The sequence below is a fragment of the Myodes glareolus genome, chromosome 6, assembly GCF_982192425.1.
Source record: "Myodes glareolus chromosome 6, mMyoGla1.1, whole genome shotgun sequence".
Classification (NCBI taxonomy): Eukaryota; Metazoa; Chordata; class Mammalia; order Rodentia; family Cricetidae; genus Myodes; species Myodes glareolus.
This window is the reverse complement of record NC_142031.1, coordinates 40,990,869-41,013,225: the sequence shown is the minus strand read 5'-3', so window position 1 is coordinate 41,013,225 and position 22,357 is coordinate 40,990,869. Positions and strand designations below refer to the sequence as shown.

The 22,357-nt window shown below is 38.3% G+C and overlaps 2 protein-coding genes and 1 pseudogene across 2 annotated transcripts; all 3 read right to left on the bottom strand.

Annotated features, from left to right (window-relative positions):
* Nucleotides 1–9,196: 9,196 nt before the first annotated feature.
* Nucleotides 9,197–10,147, bottom strand: LOC125399256 (olfactory receptor 5M10-like). Its single transcript, XM_048432765.3, has one exon. The coding sequence runs from the start codon at nucleotides 10,145–10,147 to the stop codon at nucleotides 9,197–9,199; it is 951 nt and encodes a 316-aa protein (XP_048288722.3).
* A 1,931-nt stretch (nucleotides 10,148–12,078) lies between these two features.
* LOC148121722 (electrogenic aspartate/glutamate antiporter SLC25A13, mitochondrial pseudogene) lies at nucleotides 12,079–14,050 on the bottom strand (annotated as a pseudogene).
* A 2,406-nt stretch (nucleotides 14,051–16,456) lies between these two features.
* On the bottom strand, nucleotides 16,457–17,410 carry LOC148121721 (olfactory receptor 5AP2-like). Its single transcript, XM_087906709.1, has one exon. The coding sequence runs from the start codon at nucleotides 17,408–17,410 to the stop codon at nucleotides 16,457–16,459; it is 954 nt and encodes a 317-aa protein (XP_087762835.1).
* Between the last annotated feature and the right edge of the window lie 4,947 nt (nucleotides 17,411–22,357).

Sequence of the window (22,357 nt, the reverse complement as noted above, 5' to 3'; positions counted from 1 at the left end):
GAACTTTAAGTCTTTGAAGAAAGAAATTGAGGAGGATACCAGAAAATGGAAAGACCTCCCTTGCTCTTGGATTGGGAAGATCAACATAGTAAAAATGGCAATTCTACCAAGAGCAACCTATAGATTCAATGCAATCCCCATCAAAATCCCATCAAACTTCTTCACAGACCTTGAGAGAATAATAATTAATTTTATATGGAAAAGAAACCCAGGATAGCCAAAACAATCTTATATAATAAAGGAACTTCTGGAAGTATAACCATCCCTGACTTCAAACTCTATTACACAGCTACAGTATTGAAAACAGCTTGGTTCTGGCATAAGAACAGAAAAGTCGACCTATGGAATCAAATAGAAGACCCAGATATTAACCCACAAACCTATGAACACTTGATTTTCAACAAGGGAGCTAAAGGTATGCAATGGAAGAAAGAAAGCATCTTTAGAAGATTTATTTTATGCAAACATCTGTTGTGCATTTTGCAGCAGGATTCCCTTAGATTTTCTGTATTTACATTTAAGTGAAAACATTAAAGAATCGAATATAAGGACATATAATGAAAGTTAAGTATATATGTCGAAAAACCTAGATATCCAATAATGAATGGGTTAAGGTGAATGGAGAATATATCTTTTTAATTGTTGTTTCTGTGATTGAATCTGTCAGTAAAAGTTTTTAGCACTATAACACCTTGTCTAGAAAATAAGATTTCATTGACATTGGCTCTTTTATATTTATATACTTATCCAGTAATAATAATCAAAGATAATGAGGCCATAAATTTGAGAAGGAGTCAAGTATATGACTTGAAACGGGTTGATGGGAGGAAAGAAAGGGGAAAGGATATAATTATATTTTAACTAAAATTAAAAGTTTTCGCAAATACTATGATTTCATTAACTGTAAATCTCAAGAAAAATAAGACTGCACTCACTCCTACAGAAATATTTCCACCGAAGTATTCTTGGATACACAGAAGTCAATAGATACACCATATGGTTCCAAATTATCAAACTCTAAATATAAGTGATTGTACTGAGAAAAATGTAGAATATATGGCTAAATGAGTCTGATCAATACTCTTAGCAATATATAAAAAGATGGTCATTCAGCAGAGTACTTTCAAAGTTGGAGAACATACCTAGAAATGAGTTTTGAATACTATATTCAAAAACTAACAAAAGTCATATGACAAAGATCCATATCTTTAATGTTGACAAGAATGCTCAACTTAATTATCTGGACATCCAGCTAAATTCTGTACCCTAGACATTTTATCAGAAATGATCTAATGAATCAAATATTATAAAATATTTTTGTCATATGCTTTTAATCACATTATTCAAACAAGATCGACTATAGGGTTCCAGGGATCATAAATTTGTGATCATATACACCTGCATGAAATTATTAAAGTCTAATGAAAGTCTATTTGTTGTTTTTCTCCTAAAGAGGGTATTTCTTAATGTTAGTATTATAGATTTTAACAACTATTCTCCCTAAAGAAATTAATTTCAAGAATAAATGAGGAAAATTGACATATGACAGTTCAGGTTGCACACAGACATGACACTGAGACACATGGTTGCATATAATAACACATTATATATATAATGACACATAAGGCATTCATTAGTGGGTTAAGGAGTAGGAAGATGTCTTTCAATGTGCAAATAAGTCCAACTCAAACCACTTGAATGTGTCAAAATATAGTGTGACAATTACAGGGAAGGCATCCTCAATTTCCATAGGCATCCAAGTAATTTGATGGCAAATTAGCATTCTTTTCTCTATTTCTAAGTCAAAATATTTTTTTCATTGTAAGACTAGAGAATTTAGCACCTGGATCATCACTATTTTGTCATCTGAGTATGAAAAACTTTCTCTCCCTCCATTACAGTAAGAAATAAAATTAGTATAAAATAACATAACTTAGTTCTAGTTTCCAGCCCCCTACTGGGATATGGAGATTAGAGCCTAAGAATCCTAATGAAATCTCTTCAAACTTCTACCTGAAATCTCAAACAACGGGAATACCCAGGAAGAAGTTGACACAGAATGATCACAAAGGAGTTCCGACTCACATCGAACTTCCAGCTTGCTGCTATTTCCACTCGGCTATGTTCTTTTCCTCTGTGATGTCCTGCTTATCTGCTTCACTGATTACTACTTCACTGGTGTCTACTTAGCTACTGTTGTGATTTGAATGTGGTTGGCTCCCATAAACTCACAGGGAACGGCACTATTAGGAGGTATAGCTTTGCTGGAGTAGGCATAGCCTTGTTGGAGGAAGTGTGTCACTGTGCAGGTGGGCTTTGAGGCCTCCTTTGGCCAAGCTTTACTAAGTGTGACCCTAAGACCACTTCGGGTTACTGAAAGGTAAAGATGTAGGACTCTGAGCTTCTTTTCCAGAGTCATGTCTGCCAACACACCACCATATCCCACCATGATGACAATGGGCTAAACCTCTGAGAATACAAGACACCACAATTCAATGCTTTTCCTTTATAGGAGTTGCCATGGTCATGTGTTAGGCTTCCTGAACCTCCTAATTTCTAAGGGAAAGGTGAGTGTGCTATCTGCCCATTCCACAATCCCACAACACAGTACAATCAGACACGATACGGAGTCGAGTCAAAACAGAAACTCAGTTTATTTCTGTGAGTGTCAGCTTATATAGGTTAAATTACATCCTGTGATATGGGGTACCTCTAGTCAATCAGAATCAGCCACACCCTCCCTCTGACTGGTGGGGCATCTACCTAGTTTTTGTTGTCTCATCCTCATTTAAACTTGAGCCAAGCTGTTCTCTAAGGTCTGAAAGTATAGACGCTGAGATTATTTTGGCCCAAAAGTCATGGTGCCTCTTCACAACAATAGAACCATAACTTGCTTAATAAAATGGAGGCTTATGGGGAGAAAGAAATCCAATGTCAACCTCAAATACACACACACACATACACAGACACAGACTCTCTCTCTCTCTCTCTCTCTCTCTCTCTCTCTCACACACACACACACACACACACACACACACTCATAAACAGAATTGCACAAAATAAATCCATTATCAATAAATCTGAGTCCCCCAAAATGGAATTAGTGTCACATTAAGTTAAGAAATAAAAGCTTAGGTTGTAAGTTGTTACATAGGAGAGATGGTTACTGTCATTCTATTAGAGGGAGATTTAATGTCATTCTGTTAAAGAGAAGTTAGAGAAACATGCTGAGTACAGAGTAGAGAAGTAGTCTCAAGACTTAAGTTTAATTCACTAATTTCATTTCAACAAAAATAATTTTTTATTCATTTTTAATAAAATGACAGATTTTATTATGAAATTTAACCACAAGTGAGTCCAGATTTGAATTCATGACTCCATGTTCCCTGTATCTTGCATCCTGTCTGTTGTATGAGTCTGAATCTGTATCCAACTGAAAGCTGACTTGTGACTGCGTCCGTGGTTTAAGGGTTTCTGTGTGTCTGTTTCTAAAGAAGGGCTTTGTTCTGTTGTTTGCAAACATCACAGAAAACATCACATGGGAAAGGAATACTATCCTTTACAGAAATTTTTAACAGAATTTTACAAGGGATTATGTCACTAGCTCCCACTGATCCCCACTGACCCAGAACAAAATAAAAAGGTACTAGAAAGAACATCATTATCAACCCATACCCTTAACTGTTGCTTTCAGTCTGTAGGGTAGATTTTAAAAGGTTTCTTTCAACCTTTGTATTTGATGCTTTCAGAAAATGTTACTCATGCACTGATCTTGGTCAAGGGCACAGAAGTGTACACAATTTAAGAATTCAGCTTTGAATTAGCTTAGGTTATAAAACCTAAATACATGGGAAATTCAAGGCAAGTAAGTGTTACCTTTATCTCATTTCTTTAAAAGTAGGCTTACAAAAAAACAGCCAGAGTAGGCAGTACAATAGGAATCTTAAGTCTTAAGTGACCTCAAATTACGTTATTAACTCTGGCTGTAAGGTTCAGCAATACTTCCATCCTCTTAGGATAAGAGACATTTTCATGCAGAAGGAACACTCTACACATAACAAACAAATCTTTAAAAGGAGGTGCATTTTTGGAATACTATGTCATTACATAAAGGGATTCACAACCATGCACATGAATACAGATTATTGCTGCTGATTATTGCTGTAGACAGTGATAATATTCCTTTTTTTTTTTTTTTTTGGTTTTTCGAGACAGGGTTTCTCTGTAACTTTGGAGCCTGTCCTAGAACTAGCTCTTGTAGACCAGGCCGGCCTCAAACTCAAAGATCTGCCTGACTCTGCCTCCTGAGTGCTTGGATTAAAGGTGTGTGTCACCATCACCCGACAGAATTTAGATACTTCTTGTAAAAATCACAGATACCATAACCATATTTAAAATTTCACTTACACCAGTAAATGCAGGGTTTAACCTTATGAGTCCATCATCCTCAACATTCCATCCAACATCCTGATAGGTTGAGAATTTATATGTCCCAAAGTTAGGATAACAGAGGGAGAATGAGAAAATAAAGGGTTTTTATTTAAGCTATGAACTCTGGTAAGCCCATTAATTTCTGTGTCAAAGACTCCACATTTTATAAACAGACATAATAACTCCCTCATTATTTCATTAACACGGTATAAATCAGTCATACAAAAATGAGAATTAAATTTTTTGAGCAGTTGGAAGAAATTAAGAAAGAAATTAAATAACTAAATAACTCCTAAAATTCAACAAAAATGACCACACAACATACCAAACTTATGGGACACAATGAAAGCAATGTTAAGAGAAAAGTTCACAGTATTAAATGACTACATAAAGAAGCTGAAAAAATAACACACTAATGAGTTCACAGAGCAGCTGAAAGCTATAGCACGAAAAAACACAAATTCACCCAGGAGAAGTAGATGACAGAAAGTAATCAAATTGAGAGCTGAAATTAACAAAATAGAAACAAAGAAAATAGTACAAGAAACAAAGAGTTGTTTCTTGGAGAAAATCAACAAAATAGACAAACCATGATTCAAACTAACTAAAAATGAGAGAGAATATCCAATTTAGCAAACTCTGAAATGAAAAGGGGACATAACAGCAGATATGTTAGAAATCCATACTTCAAAAATTTGTACTCCACAAAATTGGAAAATTTTTAAAAATTGGAAAATTTAAAGGAAATGAACAATTTTCTCGATAAATATCCCTTACCAAATTTAAATCAAGACTAAATAAGCAAAGTAAATTGACAAATAACCACAAAAAAAAACAGAAACTGTTATCAAAAATCTCAACCAAAATTATTTTTTATTTACTGTCCCATGCTATCGTCTCGCCAACAAGAACCATGCGGGACACTAGGATTCTTTTGCAGAAAAGCTTTAATGCGTCCTGAGAGAGAGAGCATCAGCTAACATGGCCGGGGACCCCTAAATGAGGGAACCCAACCTTTATATAGGAAACAGTCCTTGCTTCGGATGTGTCACCCTTGGATTGGCCCGCTGCCCATTAGCCCAGGTGAAGCCTCGGGAGTAGGCGGGGACAGCAGTGGAAAGTTACCGAGCACATGTGCGTTCACCTGGAGGTGAAACCGGATGCAAGCGCCATCTTGTAATGGAGCATGTGGATGCGGCCCTTCACATCTCCCCCTTTTTTTACTTCTTTGCAGAAAGGCAACTCCCTCAGAAGGTAAAGATAGAGGTCGCACTTCCCCAAGTGGAAACATTAAAATGGGCTTACACAGAATCTGCCCCTAGGTTCATGGCACCTGGAACTTATCCGGCCTGCTCTCTTCCATTTTTCTGGGAAAGGGAATATGCGGCAGGAAACCCTTATGTAAGGCGACATATGTCTCAGAGAGGGCCATTCTCTGTGCGATGCTCTTTAGCTCGACAACCTTTAGGGCTAGCTAAGCCAAATATTCCATCCTGTGCCATGGACCACTGTCCTAGGGGTGCAGGAGCTGGTTGGCATAAACCTTACTGCTTTAACATAGATAACCATACATAAGTAGAGGCTCCCTGTTCCAGGGCAGCCAGCGCTGGTGCAATAACCATTTTGTCCCTATGACTTTGGGATTTGAGTCAGCAGACCATCCAGAGGGGAAACACTATTCCACAGCATAGGGCTGCTCCAAAACACTTCCACCCCCACCCATTCTTTGAAGTAGGGGATGAAGGACACGACCCAGGACTGGAATCCTACGGCCAAGCTTATAAATCATCTCTAGGAAGGTAGGGGAGCCCCAGAGTCTTATTGGTTGTAAAAAACCAAGGAAACACCGCCATTTTATGGCTGACTGGTGTCGGCTTCGGGAAGGCTGAGAGTATCCCCCGTCGGTGCTTCATCACAACCACTGTCATCCATCCGCAAAATGGCAGGAGGAACAGCAGCCAAATCCTCAGGCGAGTCCGCGTGTTGTGGGTCACTCTTCACCGTTTGGGTCAGTCTCTCCGGCACCCAGAATGGGCTTTCTTGATCCTGTGGGAAGACACAAACAGCTCCCCTGGATCTCAATAGAATGGGATCCGGGCCTTTCCATTCATTAGAAAGCACATCTTTTCATTTAACCAAATCTTTGGGCCGCTGCGGATCCGAACAATGTCGTATTGCAGCATTTTGGCCATTATCATCCAGATTTAAAAAATTTATAGTGAACAGAGCCATGGCAATAGCCATTCTTGGCATCGGGGGCAATTTCTTTATTATCCCCCCCCTTTTTTCGATTTTAATAAGAACTGGTAAGTTCTCCAGTCCAATTACCTAGAAGATAACTAAATTATTGCTTAATCTACCAGAGGCGTGTTGGAAACTATGGGCTTTTTTTTTTCTAGGCCACACTCGGCAGGTGTAAACCTCGTTGGACATTGTCCCTTTAGGGACGCGGCTTGCCAGCCTCCGTTGAGACTTGGGCTCCAGAGCCCGCCCCGCCATCCAAGGGCTGCACGCGACCCTGGGCATGCTTGCTGCGTGGCTCCACATTTCCCGGGCCAGGAAGTGTCTGCTCCACCCCCAGGCACCCCCGCCTTCCCCGCGGGGCTAGCCTAGTTCTCTGCGGCTGTGTTGGTGGGGGAGTGTGGCGGGAGCCGACACCCGGACCGAGGCAGCACAGGCAGGTAATATCTCAAGGTCCGCGCCAGAGCCGCTGCAGCTCAAGGGGCTGATGGGAGAGGCGGCGAACAGGGCCGCTTCCTTATTAGCAAACTCTCAACACCTGTGCCACAGTAAAAGCGGCTGTAAATTCTCACAGATTTAGCCAATGACCCAATCACCTTAAAATCCAAGGGCTTTACACATCCACCTCCCTGCGGATCCTGAAACATTAGATAAGCCAAGTGTATATACAGCAATCTTTCAGGAGGACTTGAGTTCTTAAAATGTTAGGCAGTTCTTAAAACTTAAGTCGCACTATGTAGATGTAATATGGTAGTGCCTGTTTACTGTGTCTAAACCTTAATTGCGCTTTTATTATGATAATTACAATCAGTCCTGCCTGAAGTCAGCATAGCTTAGCATAGCCAAGTAGAACCAGAGCCATTTTAGCCTCAGAGACTCTCACAGTTTTAGGTACATTGTAAGCCTTCTGAACTGGCAGCTTGTGGCACCGCTCTCATTCTCGGTACTGCTGTGACACCCTCCGGGTCAGGCACCAACTGAGCCGGCGCAACGTGCCCCCCACCATATCCACCCAGCAAAGCTCCTCTCCGGCTGCCCTTTAGCTGCAGCTCCATTCATTCCGAGTCCAAACTGGTGCACGGAGTAAAGCAGAACTCAGAGAAGCAGGCTTGCTGCTCTGCAACCATTGAAAGGGCCTCATTTAATCTTTTAGGGAATTTGGGCGTCATTAGTCTCTCTGGCTATTTCCTGCTGAATTGGGACGTTGCATTTTAGGGGTATACACTACAACATTTTAGGAGGTCTCGGTGATTCAAACCACATAAATCCCAAGTACACCTTTAGGCTCTCATTTTCTGTGGAGACGAAAACAGAACCTCTTTTCCAAAACATCATATCCTTAGGCCCATATTTTAAATTCAAAATACCTTTTTAGCAGTTTCTAAATTCAAATATCTTTCTCCTGTCCAGTACACAAAAGACAACACAAACAATATAACATCAGTCTTCTCCCCCATTTTTATTTTCTTACAACAACCGGGAGGTCCTTTTTACTTATTTGGGACTGTGCACGCATCTAACCTCTCACTGAGCTCAGTTTCTGATATGCTATCCTGGACTTCATAGTCATACCTCTCTGAGCATGTAGACCCGCAGTTCTGAATCCTTCCTGAATCCAAAGTGAATCCAAGAGGTCCCCGTTGGTGTGAGCCGTGGTCAGGGTCCCCCGGCGTCCCGAGGGTTTCAGGCACCAGATATTGTGTCCATCTTATCAGCAATGAAGATGCAACATCAGCCTCTTCTTTCTCGGGTTTCAGCACCAAATGTCCCATGCTATCATCTCGCCAGCAAGAACCATGCGGGACACTAGGATTTTTCTGCAGAAAAGCTTTAATGCGTCCTGAGAGAGAGAGCATCAGCTAACATGGCCGGGGACCCCTAAATGAGGGAACCCAACCTTTATATAGGAAACAGTCCTTGCTTTGGACGTGTCACCCTTGGATTGGGCCGCTGCCCATTAGCCCAGGTAAAGCCTCGGGAGTAGGCAGGGACAGCAGTGGAAAGTTACCGAGCACATGTGCGTTCACCTGGCGGTGAAACCGGATGCCAGCACCATCTTGTAATGGAGCATGTGGATACGGCCCTTCACAATTTACTTTATGTCATTTGATTGTTGAGTAAGGAATCAAAGTAATCATTTTGTGGTGTTCTTTATATTAGAAAAACGTCACCATCGTACAAAAAAATTCAGTAAAATCATTTATCCTTTCTGAAATTTTCTATAGGTTAGCATGTCATACTTCATGGGGTATGATTTTACCTCTTTCTTTTTTCTTTAGGACAAGTTGGTTAGAAACTAAATTTCTTATAAATTAAGACAATGTCTTTATATGGAATCTTGAATAGTAAGTAAAAATACTTCTTCTAATTTCAAAATGGTAGATTTACTTATTAATATAACTAGAAGGTGTAAACTACAATAGGAAATAGTAAAAAAAAAGGAGAAACTAGGGGTATATGCTGTTACACAAGAAGTAAATCTGAGATACTAGCATCATTCTACAAGGATACTATGCACGTCTTCCTAAACAAAAATTTTCTGGCAGAAATTTCCCTTGTTCACCTCTTTCATGGCGTTGATGACATCTTTGTTCCTTAGGCTATAGATCAAGGGGTTCAGCAATGGGCTCAAAAAGGTGTAAAAAACTGCTATTATTTTGGACTCCTCCACGGACTTCTCTGATGGAGGCTTTAAATACATGCAGAAAAGGGTTCCATAAAATACCGTGACTGTTGTCAGGTGGGAACTACAGGTAGAAAAGGCTTTTTGCCTTCCTTCAGCGGAACGGATCCTCAAGATGGCTGCAAAAATGTAAAGGTAAGACAGAAGAATGATACTGAGAGAACTTGAAAGAGTAAAGCCAGCAACCACAAACATGGCCATCTTTTTGACATGGGTGTCAGAGCAAGCCAGCAGGATGAGAGGAGGGTCTGCGCAGTAGAAGTGGTTGATTACACGGGAGCCACAGAAAGACAGGTGGAAAGTGAGCAGAGTCTGAGAGAGCCCATTCAGGAAGCCAAACACATAAGGAAATGTGACGAGAGAGACGCAAACATTCTTGGACATCCTGGTACTGTAATGCAGAGGGCTGCAAATGGCCACGTAGCGGTCCAGTGCCATGGAAGCAAGGATATAAAATTCAGTGATCGCCAGAGCAATGAAGAAAAGACACTGAGTGAAGCACCCAGCATAAGAGATTGTCTTCTGGTCTGAGACGAAACCACGCAGCATGTTGGGAGTAACATTGGAAGAATAGCAAATGTCTACAATGGAGAGGTGCCCAAGGAAGAAGTACATGGGCGTTTGCAGGCGGGAATTGGTCCTGATCAGCACAATCATGCACAGGTTCCCTGCCAGTGTGATGACAAAGATGAGCAGAAACACCACAAAGAGGATCCTCCCCAGGACAGGGCTCTCTGTGAGTCCCACAAGAATGAAATCCATCCCTGTGGTAGTATGGTTGAGGGGGGTCATTCTCTTACACTTGCAAACTCAAAGTGGAAAGAAATGTGAGCAGTGCCTTCGCAATTAGCGATGAGCTGTAGTCCTCACTGATTTTTAGTTGGTCTGCAGCACAATTCCTTTTCTTGTCAAATGCTTTCTAATACCTACATATCATATTCAACCTGAATTTTTTGTAATCTGTGGTTTTCTTTTTATTGTATCCCTCTTAATCACACAGCAGACAAAAAAAAAACCTGAGGTCTCACTGTCTTTCTTCTTTCTCACAATTGTATGCATATTCATTATAGACAGATGCTTTCACATATATATTTACACAAGTACACCTATGTTCTTAGCAATATCCATGTAGAATATATTTTCATGTTTTCTATCAATATAAGATCAATATTTAAGGAAAAAGTTTTAAAGGCATGGCAATTCATCATTTCTATGAACAGAGAAATATTTGCTTTTAGTATTTTAAGCTGCCATACCCTGTACATTTGAAGACAGAATAAAATATCAGCATCTAATACATCATGTTACTCACCACCCTCAATGGTCAATAAGAGAATGAAGAGTCTCTGAAGTTCTGAAATTTATCTTCAAAATTATGATAATCTTTCATAATCTAAGCAAATTTTCAACAGAACATGGTGCTAGTTGCTTAGATTCTTAATAACCTGGGTGGTTACAGAAAGAAATTGGCAATATCTGGTTACCATTGGAAACATTTTTTATTAATTAATTTTTTTTGAAAAAATATCTTTTCTCATTTTACATACCACTCCCTCCCCTCCTCCCTTTCCCTTCACCTTTTCCTCTATCCCACCCCTACTCAGTCTTGGAATAGTTAATCAACATAGCAAAACTGTGTTTCCAAAATTCAAATCCCCACCAGCACCACCAATAACAACAAAGAAATATCCCTAAGAAACCAAGAACTGTTCTCTCTATATTGGATGTTTATCAATACATTATCTCCTGTGCACAGCAAACTCCATTTTCAGACATTATTCATCAATATAAGGTTATGGCTGTATCTCATCCTGTGTCCTCCCAGAGTGTATGTTGCAGAGCAAAAGGAATAGATACGAATTCATACAGAAACCTATGCACCACATTGTCAAATGAAAACAAGCTATGATATTAAAAAAAAAAAGGAAGAAAGATTTCAGATGGAATAAAATCCCTTTCTGAGAGGGAGGATTTGAACAGCCTAAAGGATATTCAAATGTCTACAATAAGTCCATCTTTATAGTGTGATTTTTTTGCTTGTGTAAAATATTCTTGTATTCTAACCCATTTATAAGACTATCTACTAGAGAAAGCACAGATTCTTAACTATGATATCAATGTCAGTATGACCTACCACCCAGAATTTCTATGTGCTTGTAATATCATGATAAAATTGTCTCAATACTTGGCATTAAACCATTGTTTACTTGTTTCTCACAAATACATTAGAGTTCACATACAATAGTGTATATTTTAGAGTCACTAGATATATTGGCATATGAATAAAATTGTCAGGAGTAACTGACAATATATTTTCCCTTGATGATAGATACAATCCATACACACACGAATATATATTAGTTATCAAATACAAAATTTAACCTACCTGCAAATATTGACTTACGATGCATCACACAATGTAGTAAGATTTATGATGTATTTTCTTGGATAATCCCCTAAGTGTCTAAAAAACAGCCTTAGAGGTACAATTTAAATGTTCTTTGATTCTCAAGAGAATAATCGTAATTTGATGTTGTAAGGAGTTTATTCACCTATGAGGCCAAAACCACTCCCTAACATGTGTAAACAATTCTCTCTTTTTCTTGCTCTCTCTCTCTCTCTCTCTTTCTCTCTCTCTCTCTCTTTCTCTCTCTGTCTCTCCTCTTCTTTTCTCTCTCTTCTCTCTTTCTCTACCACTGCAATCTACCATTTTTATCTATTAATTTTTTTTTTAGCTTTAAAAATAGTTTATTTCCCTTTCACAAACACATGAGCCTCTGACCATGATACAAGGCACCCCAAATTAAATAAAAACTTTGAGTATATTTGTCTGACATGATCAAGATAAAATGATTTTAAAGGTGAATGGGCGCCTACCATACACGTGGGAGCAGGCTGGCCCCAGCACGAGGGGGTGGCATTATTCTTAGTGTCTGTTAAAATTGACAGGAATCAGCATGTGTTCATCATGTAAGCATTTATCCAAAATCAACACTCTTAGGAGCAGAACTGTGTCTCAGTTTCTTCTGTCTCTATAATAAGAATGCCAAAAGCACTTCCTTAACATTCAAAACTTTTCCCTAGTAGACTTGGTACGAGTAAGAGAGTATGATTACTAAACATCCTCAATGTGGCTTTCATTATGAAAAAACATGTTTCACATAAAACCTTCATAATACAATCCAGAGGCCAAATTTGTGCATGTTTAAAATTTGAGTCCAGGCTAGATATTTGTTTTTTTTCTTACAGTGTCTTTCATTTTTATAAATATATTCCCAGCCTTCTACTTCTTTAAACATCCTCAGAACTCTTCGCTTTAGGAACCATGGCTGCCTTTCAGTAGACTCAGGTAGGAGACATCCCTAATTTCCCTTCAGACTTACTCCAGATCAAGTTAGTGGTGCCCAAATCCCAGTGTATAAAAGATACAAACATAGGTTCGTGGGCAGTGGGCCAAAGAATAATTAGGAATAATTCCACATGATCTTGGTACAAAAACATCCAGAAAATGAATGATTGCATTTAATATAAAAAGCCTTGACCTGAATTTAAATGAGACAGATGCGGAAGGGGCGAAGCCACGCTATGGGGCTCTCTGCAGTTCCAACCGTTCGACAGCCACATCCAGGTCAGTCCGCCTACGGGCCCCCAGCAGTCACGTTTGAGGTAGATGCTGAAGGCTTGAAGAGAGGTAGGTAAAGTCCAAACCTGTTTTCAATCCCTGCAAATGTCGCAACGGCCAGTTTATAGCCCCCTACGTGGTCAGGATTGGGAGCAGGCAGAGTAATCCGGGATTTAGGAACTGGTTCAGATCCCATGGGCTTCACTCCTCCAAAGTCAACGTAGAACCATCGTTGCAATAATTCATACGTCAGCAAGGTGACACCAAACTGTGGTGAGGACCGGAAGACACGAGCAGCAGCTCCCTTCCACAGAGCTTTGGCGCCTTCTTCCCGCAGGATCTTTCTGAAACAGTCAGCCACACCGCTGTAAGTGGTCTGGCCAGCCCGGGCGGCCACCTGTAATCTAGTCTTGATAACATCAGCAGGGGTCACTAAAGATGCTGCAGGCATACCAGCTATAGCACCAGCTAAGAGCAGGCTTCCCAGGCTGACCTGCCCATCTTCATTTGCAAAGGAAGCCTTCACGTGGGCGTAGCAGGGGAAGTAGATGGCCGAGAAAGGAATGTCCCACAGAAAGCATGCTTTGGCACCCTTGTAGATGCCGAAGAAGCCCAGATCGCGCACCACGGAGAGAGCGCTGACTCTGGGGCCAGTGGTGATCTCCCCAGCCACTTGCAAGCGGATCTTGACAATTTCTAAAGGATTGGTGAAAATTACCTGGGAGCCTCCTGCACAGCCTCCAGCCAAAATCTCTGCAGAAAGTGGGACCGAGCCATCTTTGTGCATGAATTTATCTCTCACAAAATCATTCACTGTAAGTTTTATGGCCTTCTCTGGGGCAACTCCCAGTAACTGTGGCAGCAAACCTCTGTACAGTCCAAAGAAGCCTTCATAGCGGAGCACCTTCTTAAAACAGTCAAAGCTGTTCTTGTACATGAGCTCCCCCACAAAGGAGCCAGTGGACCGTTGGTTCTGCATTCGAGTCTTTACAAGATCAATAGGATACACAGCGGTGGCTCCAACAGCTCCAGCAATAGAACCCAGACCAAACCTGTAGGCTGACTCTGCGAGTTGGAGATGGCTCAGAGGTTAAGAGCATTGCCTGTTCTTCCAAAGGTCCTGAGTTCAATTCCCAGCAACCACATGGTGGCTCACAACCATCTCATAATGGGGTCTGGTGCCCTCTTCTGGCCTGCGGGTATACACACGGACAGACTATTGTATGCTTTATCTATTAATTTAAATAATAAAAGACAAGGTGATATAGTTAGAAGATGTTTTGTATTTTTAGCATACAAAAATAAAAGAAACGCCACCTGGAGTTTCTCATTTTATACTGTTCATATTAAGAAGAAATAATCCAATGGGACTGAGGGATAAAGTATAATAAGTGACAGTTTTAAGAACAGATTATTGAAAAAGTATAGTACAAATACAATTCTTTACTTGGTCTCCATTTCATGAATTTCATTGAACTCCAACTTAATTTTTTGGTTATCCAAAGTAATTCTACCTATAAAATTTTGATTAAAAAGTAATTGTTGCTTCCTCAGAATCAAAAAAATCAAAAATGTCCATTGAATATTAGTGTTAAGAAATGCTTTAGTCAGCAGAAAGCTAATCATTTGAAAATTATATTTCTTCTCTGTAAAAAAAAGAGATAATACTGTTTATCACGAGAAATTTAAATAAAAGAACAGAAAGAAATTGTAAGCTTGTAGTGTACAGGATATTACTTTTTTCCCTAGACAATGGCATGAATGTTCTGGCATAAACCAAACACTTTCTTATTTGATTAAAAGTCTGCTGCAGAAAGCAACTACTGCTTACTGAACCAATAACCCATGGTGGACTAATGCATAACCCTAAGGCATACCCTGATACTATTTCTCTGCTAAATGAACATGCTGTCAAACTTCTCCCTTTGTTCTTATCATTATATTCATATATCAGTGCACCTCTCAGTCCTTATCAGAGAACCTTCCTTTTGGAAGATTGGAGATTAGTAGTGACTCGCAGCTGGTTATTGTGAGAGAACAAGAGACTGTGAAGTGATACTATAAATGGAATGTCTGTATCACACTCCCTCCCTTCAAAGCTCAGGGGTGAGTAGAGAAGAAAGGGATGAAAGACTGCAAGAATCAGAGTACTAGACATCTGCAGCAAAGCACTTTTTTTGGAAATAACACGACTGTTGCAGAGATGAATTGCATGGCTTTGTCTGTGGCCCCCAAACCTGCAGGGCAGCCATAGTTATTGTATGAAAGTCTAGAAATATCACAAAACAAAGACAATGGAGCTCTGTTTGATTTTTAATTATAGAATAGTAAGTATAATTCAATTTTATTATAGATCATGTCAAACTTAAGGAAATAAAGTATATAAAAATAATCAGAAATACTTAATTTTCTCTGTAAGATTGTGTCAATGATAATCTGAAAACTTATGTATTATAACTTTTTATTCATTAATGAAGTAAGGAAGTAAATCTTGTCTAATTGTTAAGAGAATTTAGAACACTGTAAAATGTTGCCTGGAGGAGACAAATTGCCATCAGTCCTCCATAGTTTATTTTCAGAGACACAATAACAACATTTGGATCATACAGCACAGCGGTGTTTATTCTTCATGGTCTGGGGCAGCTGATAGAGTGGAAAGAAGCAAGCATGAGACACTCCTTTGGTTCTAAACTTCATAGAATCTGCCTCAGTGTGGAATATTATCAAAAATATCAGTTGACATATTGCTCCAGCATTGATTTTTCCTACCCTAATGAAAACCACAGAACTCATACCTAATTTAACAAATGTTTAATAACAACTCCATGCCATTCTGGAAGAAATATAAATAAAACACAGGAATGCTTAGAATTCTGCCATGTTTCAAATAATTTTAAAAGATTCAAATATTTCCATGTTATGGCTGCTGCTCAAATTCTATAATATCTGGTAAGACTTTTTATTATGTATTGTATTCTTGAGTGCAATGTGAGAAATATGAGGATGATATTGGTAATGCATATCTGATAAATTAGATAAATGTGCCTATCATGATTGAAATATTTATCACATAACTAATGTTTTGGCAATTCAAAATGCATAGTTAAATTCCATGTATGACATTTGATCATACTGAAAAAAAAATGTCTTGGCAAGATTTCTGATTCTACTAGACAGTACACACACTTTACCTATGATATGTATTTATCAGATGGGTCCAAAAGACATATTTATAACATGGAGGGGATTAAGAAGCATTTGTAACATCTTCCATGAGGTGCCTACCCAAGCCCAGTTGATGTCAGCAGCATACCCAGATCTCCAAGACTCTAAGTAAAATAAATCTCATTTCTTTATCAAAAAAGTATCTGTAATTCCAACATATCAACTTTAATACATAGAAATGACCTAAAAATAATCAGATAGCAAATTTTAAAGTCTACGACATCCTGCACAGCCTAAGGATGGAGAGCATAGACTTAAAGCACACGTTTCTTTATGATTTTCCTCACTGCCTCTTTCACATCTTTATTTTTCAAACTGTAGATGAGAGGATTAAGCATGGGAATCACTACTGTATAAAACACAGAATCAACCTTGTCCTGCTCCATTGAGTAGCTAGTAGTAGGTCGCAAGTACATAAAGAGAATTGAACCAAAGAAGATGGTGACAGCCATGAGATGGGAGGCACAGGTGGAAAAGGCTTTGTGTCTTCCTTCAGCAGAGGGCATCCTCAATATAGCAATGAGGATGCAGAGGTAGGAAATGAGAACAATCAGAACACAGCTGAGAACAGTAAAACTGGAAAAAGCCATGATCACGATGCCATTGATATGGATGTCAGAACAAGAGAGCTTGAGCAGGGGCGGGGTGTCACAGTAGAAATGGTTGATTCTATTAGAGCCACAAAAGGACAATCTGAAAGTCATCCCTGTGTGGATGGCTGCATTGCCAAAGCCTGCTAGGAATGAGGTAGTCACCAACATGAAACAAATTCTCCCAGACATGAGAACTGGGTACAGCAGGGGACTCCAAATGGCTGCATAGCGGTCATAAGCCATCATGGCTAGCAGGAAGCACTCAGTTCCCAAGAAGGAGCCAAAGAAGAAGAACTGAGCAGCACAGCCATTGAAAGAAATGCTCTTATCCTCAGCCAGGAGGTTTGCCAGCATCTTAGGAGTGACAGTTGAAGAGGAAGAAGCATCGACAAAGGAAAGGCTGCTGAGAAAGAAGTACATCGGTGTGTGCAGAGAGCGGTCAACCTTAATTAGTGCCATCATGCCCAAATTACCCACCAGGGTCATCATGTAGATCACCAGAAACAATGCAAAGAGGATATTCTGCAGGTCTGAATTGTCTGAGAGTCCCAGAAGGATAAATTTTGTCACTTCTGTCTCATTTTTAGTTTGGACGCCTTTCACAGTTCTGACCATCTGTACTGCAACATAAGAGAAGTTGGAGCATTGCATTATTTAGTTGAATGCATTGCACAAACATAATTATATATTTAAAACATGAAAATTCTAAAGGAATAGTGAACACTGGGGAGATCAATGATATATTAATGCACTGGTTTGGTGTTAAAAATATTGTATCTCAAAACTTTGAGCCACCTCCTAAGGACCTTGAGGCAAATATTTTATTGTCAATTAACTTTGGTTGCATTTCATATCATTTATTGGTTAATTACAACATATCCTTAACAGTTATTTGTGTTTATTGGTTATTATAGTTAAAATGATATTTTCTGGAGAAAATGTCACATTTTTAAAGCACGGAGTATTCCTTCAAAGTCCTAAAGAAAAAGTTAAAATAATAAAAGTTGACAAAAAATAGTCAACAGTGAGAACAATAGTAATTAGTTGAACTTGTGAAGGAGGGAATGATCTATGAGTTGTTACAACTATAGGAAGAAATTGGGGATTTTCTGATATAGCCTGTAGGATTTTAGTATCATACTAATTTTAGAGAATTGGCAACTATAAAAATTTCCATCTGTTCAATATTTAGAATTTTTAGTAATTGGAGAATTCGTTTGCAAAACTGACATGAAAGCCAAGATCAAAAAGGTAAGACCTTCCAGAACAGTGCAAACCTGTAACTGAGAATCACAGACTCATAACAATCCTACCATAGGTTTTGATTGTATTGCTATAATAAACTGAACATCTCCATGACCTGAAATAAAGTATTTTGTATGTTTTCCACTTAATAAATAATAAAATGCAAAAATAGGCATGATAACCTCATTTATATATGTTACAGACCATATATGTATCAAATACTCACTCATTAGCTCATTAGCAAATAAAATATAATTCTTTTTAATTTTAACTATCAGTCAAAAACAATTTTATAAAAATAATTAATAAACACAAAAGCACTAGAAATAGCATTAGGAGTTTTCTAGCACTACATTGGATCTATACAATTGCTGAATAGGTGTAATTTAGGTGGAAAAAAAATCAATCCTCTCTTGCAAATAGCAATGGAGAGAGATATAGTACAAAGAGTAAAAAGTAAATCCCAACGTAGATGTCCAATCTATTTTTTCCAAATAAAATGTAGATAGCAATAACTGTCAGTAGATAGTTTCAATTATAATCAAATTCTCAAACTGTTAAGTATTTTTTAAAAATGCTAGAATAAGTGTAAATTATTAAATGATGAGACATATCATTAAATTCTGCATCATTCATTGAGGTTATAACATGATGAAGGTGTCATTACGCTGAAGTCTCCCCACAAACCAATGGTGGAGAATTAGCAGATACTGTCAAAAGACTATGTATGTATGGTATCATCTTCACGTGCTGAGGTTAAGGAAGTATGGAGGCACTCACCAGCCAGTGGTACATTCTAAAGCATAACACAGACTTTGTGATGCACAAAGTTTTCCCATCTCTGACATCATATTGCATATGTCTATGGGCCCCCGACACAAATGGATACCCTGGATCCTCTCTCATGGAATGGTAATCATCTGTGAACTTCAATAACAACTTTAGAAGCAAGGAAAAGAATAATGGATGTTTTTGTATTATCCTTCCCAACATGAAGAACAGCCACAGCCAACATTGTGAGCTACCTTAACTCTCTAGAAAATATTTAGTTATACTAAAAGTCAGCATATTTATTGACAAGAGCATGTGATTGCTGAAAACCCTTTGTTAGAATTCCCAATAGTGAACATCATTTTTTACCCAAACACGGTATGATTTGTATCTCATAATATGAGCAGCAAGCATCCATCTCTTGTATTAAACAAAATAGCTGTTCTGTTTCCCTGCAATAACCACCTTCATGCAGCTGAAATTTCTCAAACTGCTGTCCCAAGGGCAGGTGTTTCTAGTCTTAAATTTCCAACAGTTTTTGAAAATAGATGTGAGATTTCATTGGCTGTTTCTTGTTATTAAAAAATGGCCCAAATTAGGCTGGACATAGTGGCACACGTTTTAATCACAGCACTCAGGAGACAGAAGCAGACAAATCTCTGAGTCTGAGACCAGCCTAGTCTACATTGAGAGTTCTAGGACATCCATGTCTATATAGAGAATCCTTTTTCAAAAATGACTCTGAATCATAGCATTTATACTATATTTCTCTCTGATAATCTGAAATAAAAAAAAATGAGTGTAGCATTTACATCACCCAGCGACGCTGGGACTTTGCCATTGAGTGAATGAGGAAATTCATAAGGTTGTGAATTTTCTTCATGTCAGAAAGTTAAATAAACTACATATTTATATTGCTCCATTGCCTTTTTCAATTTCTTGACTATAATTAGATCGGTCTGCTCCTTTCTCTTTCTTGCCCAAATTCCTACCCAGCTACAACTCAGGAAATAAAAAGTCCTTATTTTTAGAGAAGGAATGTCTTTGATTGTAAAGAATAATAAATAGTTCAGATAGACTTAACAAACTGTTCTGTACAAGAATAGGAAAGCATAAACTCTTTTCTCTGCATTCAATAGTTGATTGATTCGGTCCTTTGCTTATCATGTCAAGATACAGTACCTCTCAAACTTCAGTACCACTAATACAGCTGCTGAATGGTGCACAGTTATCATCAATTAGAGTCTTAGGATATGCTAGACTACTGTTACTTATTTTAAGTAGAATATCCTTCATGTTCTTTCCTCTCTAAAGACTGCACCTCCTCTGTTGCCTCATAGTAATCTACTGCTTTTCCCAGGTGAAATTAAGAAAATCTCAATTCTCTTTTGTATTCCTTTGCTCTACTTTTGGGATGCCTAAACCCAAAGGAGAGTGCTCTGGGAATCTGGATTCCAAATCTTTATTCACTATCTTTTTTTTCCAGTGATGGTTTGAGCTTGTGTAATGAGAAATAATGAGTCCTCAGAATGTCAGGCTGCTGCTACCTCTGTTTAGCTTCCTATAGTGATGAACTGAGCTGCACAGATCAGAATGATGGAACAGCATAGTGGAGAGGACACTCAGCAGTTGAAAAGGCTACATAGACTTGAGCTCTGACTCTGCAAGTCACAGGTTATGTGATTGTGTCTTTAACTAAACTCCTTGCCCTTAGCTTCTCCATTTCTGTCGCCTACATCATTACTGTTTGCAGAAATCAAGTATTGAATTTGGGGTGCCACAGTTAGTACATCTAGATGGCAGATATACTTGAACCATCATTCCAATTACTCTTTATCAATAATAATTCAGGAGTCAGATATAGGGGTAAGAACATGAAGGATCAGGGGAGCAGAGAAGCCACCAATACTCTCTTACCTGCTCTGTTCCTTCCTCCAAAGGGGCCAAGGTCCCTCTCCACCTCACCTTACTACTTTCTGTCCTATCTATCTACAGTCCTCCAAAACCTTCATGGTTAATTTGGCTGACTAGTGGGAAGCTCTATCCTCTGACTCCAATCAAACTTTATTTGACAGAACATGATGAAAATATCACACAACATCTATTACAGACTCCCTAAGAGTAATCCTCCCTCTTTTTTGAGTAAGAAACAATTACCAGCTTATGGCCTCTAGATGGAGAACTTTAAGATTTTCACTGTCCAAATACTTCGATTATGTAGGTGACACATATGTGAAATTAATTTATCAAAATCAGACAATGAGTGCGTTGTTAGTGCATTTGTGAAAGTGTTATCATCAATTTCTCTGAATATCAATTAACCAATCCAACTTTACTACATGATGGAGAATGAAATATTTGGGAGATATAGTATTTAATCCACAAACTATCAAACAAGAATTGTTTACATTGTTTGCCCTCTGTTCACCTTACTTTACTAATATTCTGAGGTAAAAAGATATGCTATATAACTTTCTAAACAAAACCTAAAATACACCTGGAAGGTGATAAAGGCTCACATGCTGCATAAACAAGGGACCCAATCTAAATGTAGACTAGCAATTTTGCAGGCACACTCCTTCCTAAATTACATGAAATTAGCATGTCAAACTAAAGCATGTGCAGGAATTTGGAGAAAGATTGCAAACCCTTGAGTGAATCATAATATATGCTGGAGATCAAGGTATCAGTCAATACCAAAGTGGTAAAATTGACTACTGGGACCATAACTAAAAGAGTGCCATGAGACAGAAAGACTTGTGGCGTGTAGTCAACTGCATGTTATAAGACTGAACATCAGAAAACAGTTTGAGTACTATTCAAAATGTACCAGGGGAAGATGTAGCTATCTACTGCAGTTAAAGAATCAGCCCCGTAAACTGTGATCTCTATGCAATATGTTGAGAAACTACACTTGGTACAGAATATTATAAATGATTAAGGTGATACACTATGGGCATTTAAATTAAAATAAACTTTATAAAAAAGTATAAGGTTCTAAAACTCATATTCAATAAGGAAGCAAATACTGAACAACTAAAAGAAAAAATGAAGATACATTTCATCTTTAATTTAGAGGAGTCAAATACCATTATATTAAAAATACAAAATACTTGAATGTAAATGAGATATTATTAACTTGCACACACACAAAAAGAGATACACATTTAATTAACAAGTGCAGAAAAGAAAGAGAGAACTTGAGAGAAGAAAGGAAAAAGGAGGTGGTAAAGGGATGTAACTCTATTTTAATTAAAAATACATTAAAAAAGAAAATAACTTACCTTTAAATATTGGCTAGTAGTATTTAGTATAAAATGTGGGAAATTTTTAAATATATTTATGAGATACAATTCCTACAATATTTTCAAAATCAATTCTAAAGTGTGAATTTGAAGTTTTACTGCATGTATTTATTATATATTTATATGTGTGTGCATGCGTGTGTGTGCATGTGTGTATGTGCATGCATGTGTGTGTGTGTGTGTGTGTGTGTGTGTGTGTGTGTAGGCTCAGCCTTATTACAACAAACCTGTAGGAAGCAGA